The sequence below is a fragment of the Cebus imitator genome, unplaced genomic scaffold (genome assembly GCF_001604975.1).
Source record: "Cebus imitator isolate Cc_AM_T3 unplaced genomic scaffold, Cebus_imitator-1.0 Scaffold443, whole genome shotgun sequence".
NCBI classification, from domain to species: domain Eukaryota; kingdom Metazoa; phylum Chordata; class Mammalia; order Primates; family Cebidae; genus Cebus; species Cebus imitator.
The window spans coordinates 334,137-338,741 of NW_016107758.1; the positions used below are offsets into that span (position 1 = coordinate 334,137).

The 4,605-nt window shown below is 52.4% G+C and overlaps 1 protein-coding gene across 3 annotated transcripts in view; it reads right to left on the reverse strand.

Moving 5' to 3' along the window:
* The window catches only part of ATG4B (autophagy related 4B cysteine peptidase), a 37,070-nt gene that overhangs the window by 5,808 nt on the left and 26,657 nt on the right, over positions 1-4,605 (reverse strand). For all 3 annotated transcript variants that reach the window (XM_017510724.2, XM_017510725.2, XM_037732191.1), the window contains one exon: positions 993-1,189. In XM_017510724.2, the coding sequence (XP_017366213.1) occupies positions 993-1,189 (197 nt within the window). The remainder of the gene's footprint in view (positions 1-992; positions 1,190-4,605) is intronic.

Sequence of the window (4,605 nt, forward strand, 5' to 3'; positions counted from 1 at the left end):
GGAGGCTGAGCATGGGTCAGTGCCGTGGGAGGGAGGAGGCTGAGCTTGGGTCAGTGCCGTGGGAGGGGGGAGGCTGAGACGGGTCAGTGCCGTGGGAGGGAGGAGGCTGAGACAGGTCCCAGGTGGGAGCAGATGGTCCCCGACCCACTGCCGTAGGGGCCCAAGAGCCTGCTGAGGCCCAACTGGGTGACACAAGAGGGGACAGAAGAGCTTCCTATCCAGGAAAGACCACAGGACGTCCCACATGTACAAGAAACCCAATCTGCAGGCTCGGCTCCAGGAAGCTTCATGTCACACGTGGGCTTTGGGGAGGATGGAAATGAAGGGCTGGCAGGAGATGTGAGCAGGGTTGTGGGGGCAGCTGGGATACTTTGGGGTGGTCAGAAGGCTGGAGGGAGAGGCCAAGTTCAGACAACTGAATGACTTTAACAGAAAGCCACAATTCACCTCCACACAGTAATGATCTCAAACGTGTCTCCTTGGTCGAACACTAGAGTTCACTGAAGAAAGGGTGGTTTTGCCTTTTGCTTTCATGACGTGGGGAGCCTGCGGCTGTAACTCCTCAGGGCGCTCAGAGGCCTGTCCATCACCTCCAAGCCCTGCCCACAAACCAACCCACCCTCCAAAGGGAGCTAAGGTCAAGAGGGCCGTGGGGGAGGGGCAGGCATGCCTGGGGTACAGTGGAGACCCAGGAGGGCGGCAGGGCTCCCCGTCAGGCTGAGAAGACCCAGGAGCCCCGTCAGGGCTCCCCGTCAGTGCCGAGGACCCCCTCCAAGTTCCTCATGCTGTCATTCTTGATGATGGCTTTGACACTTGTAGAACCAAAGCAGCATACCTAGGATGGATGCGTCTCACGCCCACTCACCCCTTGGGAAACAGTACAAACCCTGGCTGTTTACCCCTCCCCAGAGAGCTGGCCGCACAAATGGCTGCACGACGATCTCGCGCTGGGAGCAGGGGATGCAGGGCAAGCGCCGCAAGGCAGGACCCACCTTCAGCGTCTCCACGTAGGCCTCGTTGATGTCTGTGAGCCCCAGGCGCAGGGGGATGAGAAGCACCAGTGGTCTCCATGGCGACGGCCTGCTGGTGACCTCAGCTCCAGCAGGGAATCCGTTGCAATGCCCGGCATCGGCATCTGCAGGAAACGCAGTGGCGCCTGCACAGGGAGTGCTGCTCCTGCACAACCTTCCTAGAAAGGGAGACAAGCTTTCATCAACCACGCAGAGCTGGGCAAAAGTGCTCACAAACAAGTGAGCAAATTATCGGTGTCACAGGAAAAGGGCACTGCAAAGCCAGGTGCTTATGATGAAATTCAAACGTGGAAAATATAGAAAAGCACAAGAAAATTTTTTCATAATCTTGCCACCCAGAGAAAAAAAGAAACACTTTCTATGCATACTGAATTCAAGAGTTTTATTGTGAAATAAAGCACACACACGAAACAGTGCAAGAAAAATCCACGTGCACTCGAGAGGAGCATCGGAGTCCGTCCCAGCAGCCCACCAGCCCGCCTAGCGCCAGCCCACAGGAACCCGCTCCCTCCAGGCTCCTTGGCAAGGGCGTCAGCAGCCCCTTTCCTGGCTCCCACGCCTTCCGCCTGCACACACGCGACAGCCAACGGTCCAGGGGACACGTCAACCGCGGGGTGCGGTGATGGGAGAAGACGCTCCAGGAGCACAGGGCACGCCCGGTGCCCGGACCGCGGTTTCTCAGCACCACTCCCCACCCAGGAGCCAGGCTGATTCCAGGGCCAGGCAGGGAACGCTCGGAGGCGCCTGAGCGTCTGCTCACCTCACAACATAAGGAAGGGCTCAAAACATAAACGAAAAACACCACAACACAGCAAAAGACACCGCCAGACTGAGGCGGCCACTGGCCAAGGGTGGGACCATCAAGCATCAAAAAGATCGGCAGTGACAGGTAAACGCACCGCATGTTTACGTGACAGGGGAAAACGCAGCTCTTCTCAGAATGCCAACCAACAAACGTGAGAGGAAAGGATGGGCTAGAAAAACCATCATTTTCAGGCTGGCGTCAGACAGAACTCACCAGGGCACACTCAGTGTCACCGCTGGACTATTCATTAATTACAAAGGAAAAAAGACACCAACCACCTCTGGGGATCTGACACAGTGTCCCACTGCAGGCCCGTGACAGGACGGCGGAGGACACTGCCCCCCAGAGGCCCCTCCCAGCCAGGGGCTCCTCCCAGCCAGGGGCTCAAGCAGAGCCCCGCTGTAAGGAAGCAAATCCAGAGTGCTGGCGGTCAGCTGACCAGGACTCTTCAAAAATGCCAACGCCACAAAGCAGCAACAACCACAACAAAGAGGCAGAATCTTCCTGACTGAAGACCAGAAAGGCACTGCAACTGCATACACACGCACTGGACCCTCAACCAGGAACACAAGTTCCTGGGACAGCAGGGGGCCTGGAGGGGCCCTGGGCCTTTGTGGTGTCACCTCCTCTGTGGTGGTGAGGCTGTGTGGCTCTGAGGAGCACTCTCACTCACAGGAGACATGCTCATAAAAATCAAATGTGTCAAAATACTACTGGTGGGTCTAGGTGGAGGGTTTGTGGCCATGACTCACTGAACTTTTCTGTGGGACTAAAATTTCTCAAAATAGACAGTTGCAGAACAAGGATTCTGAGAGCAAGAAACTTTTTTAAATTTTTAATTTCTTGTAGAGACGGTCTCACTGTCACCCAGGCTGCAGTGCAGTGGTGCAATCACAGCTCACTGCAGCCTCAAAGGCCTGCACTTAATCCTCCTGCCTCAGCCTCTAGAGTAGCTAGAACAAGTGTGGGCCACTGTGCCCCACTGATTTTTTCTTTTTTGAGACCGAGTCTTACATTGTCACCCAGGCTGTAGTGCAGTGGCGTGATCTTGGCTCACTTGCAATCTCCGCCTCCTGGGTTCAAGCAATTCTCCTGCCTCAGCCGCCTGAGTAGCTGGGACTACAGGAGTGTGCCACTACGCCCAGCTAATTTTTTTGTATTTTTAGTAGAGACGGGGTTTCTCCATGTTGGTCAGAATGATCTTGACCCCCTGACCTCGTGATCCACCCGCCTTCGCTTCCCAAAGTGCTGGGATTACAGGCGTGAGCCACCGCGCCCGGCCCTTCTTTTTTGAGGCAGACTCTCTGTTGCCTAGGCTGGAGTGCTGTGGCACAACGTCTACTTGCTGCAACCTCCGCCTTCTGGGCTCAAGCAATTCTCTTGCCTCAGCCTCCCTAGCAGCTGAGATTATAGGCAAATGTCACCGTGCCCAGATAATTTTTGTACTTTTAGTAAAGATGGGGTTTTGCCATTTTGGCCAGGCTGGTCTCAAATTCCTGATATCGAGTGATCTGCCTTCATCAGCCTCCCAAAGTGCTGGGATTACAGCCACAGGGCAACTGTGCCTGTCCCAAATTCTCTATTTCTTGTAGAGAGGGAGTTGTCCAGGCTGGTCTCAAGCAGTCCTCCAACTCAGCCTCCCTAAGGAGTGGGATTATAGGTATGAGCTGCCATGCCCAGCCTTAAGGGAGTTTTTCGGGTTTTTGTTTGGTTTTTGAGGCAGAGTCTCACTCTGCTGCCCAGGCTGGAGTGGAGGGGTACAATCACGTCTTACTGCAGCCTTGACCTCCCAGGCTCAAGCGTCCTCCTACCTCAGACTCCTGAGTAGGTGGGACTAGACACACGCCCCCATGCCTGACTAGATTTTGTTTTCTTTTGTAGAGATGAGGTTTTGCCATGTTGCTCAGGCTGGTCTCAAACTCCTGGGCTCAAGCAATCTGCCTGCCTCCACCTCCCAAAGTCCTAGGATTACAGGCGGGAGCCACAGTGCTTAGCCAAGGGAAGGATTTTAACTTTAATCTCTAAACACATGTTATTGCTTCAAAGAGCCAGTTCTCTTATTTGTTCTAATAAGTTTTTCTTTAAAAATTTTAAAATTTATTTTAAAAATATTTTATAGAATGAAGTCTGGCTATGTTGCCCAGGATGTCTTGAATTCCTGGCTTTTATTTTAATTTTTTTTGAGATGGAGTCTAGCTCTGTCACCCAGGTTAGAGAATAACGGCACAATCTCACTGCAACCTCTGCCTCTGGGGTTCAAGCAATTCTCTTTCCTCAGCCTCCCGAGTAGCTGGAATTACAGGCATACGCCACCACACCTGGCTAATTTTTGTATTTTTAGTATAGACGGGGTTTCACCATCTTGGCCAGGCTGGTCTCAAACTCCTGACCTCGTAATCCACCTGCCTTGGCCTCCCAAAATGCTGAGATTACAGGTGTAATTACAGGTCACTGCGCCTGGCAGAATTCCTGGCTTTAAGTGATCCTCATGCCTCAGCCTCCCAAAATGCTGGGATTACAAACACGAGCCACTACATCTGGCCTAATACATTTCTTCTTTTAAATCATTAATTTCTGTATTTCTCTTTAATGCCATTCTATGGTTTCTTCAGTGAATTTTGCTGCTTTTTCTGAATTCTTGAGCTGTATGCTTATTTCATTAACTTTCACTTTTTAAAAGAACCTACATACTAGTATTGAAGGTACACACAGGTTTTGAGTTCTGTACACATCAGACTTAGATACACAGTCATGGGTCTGTAAACTTGA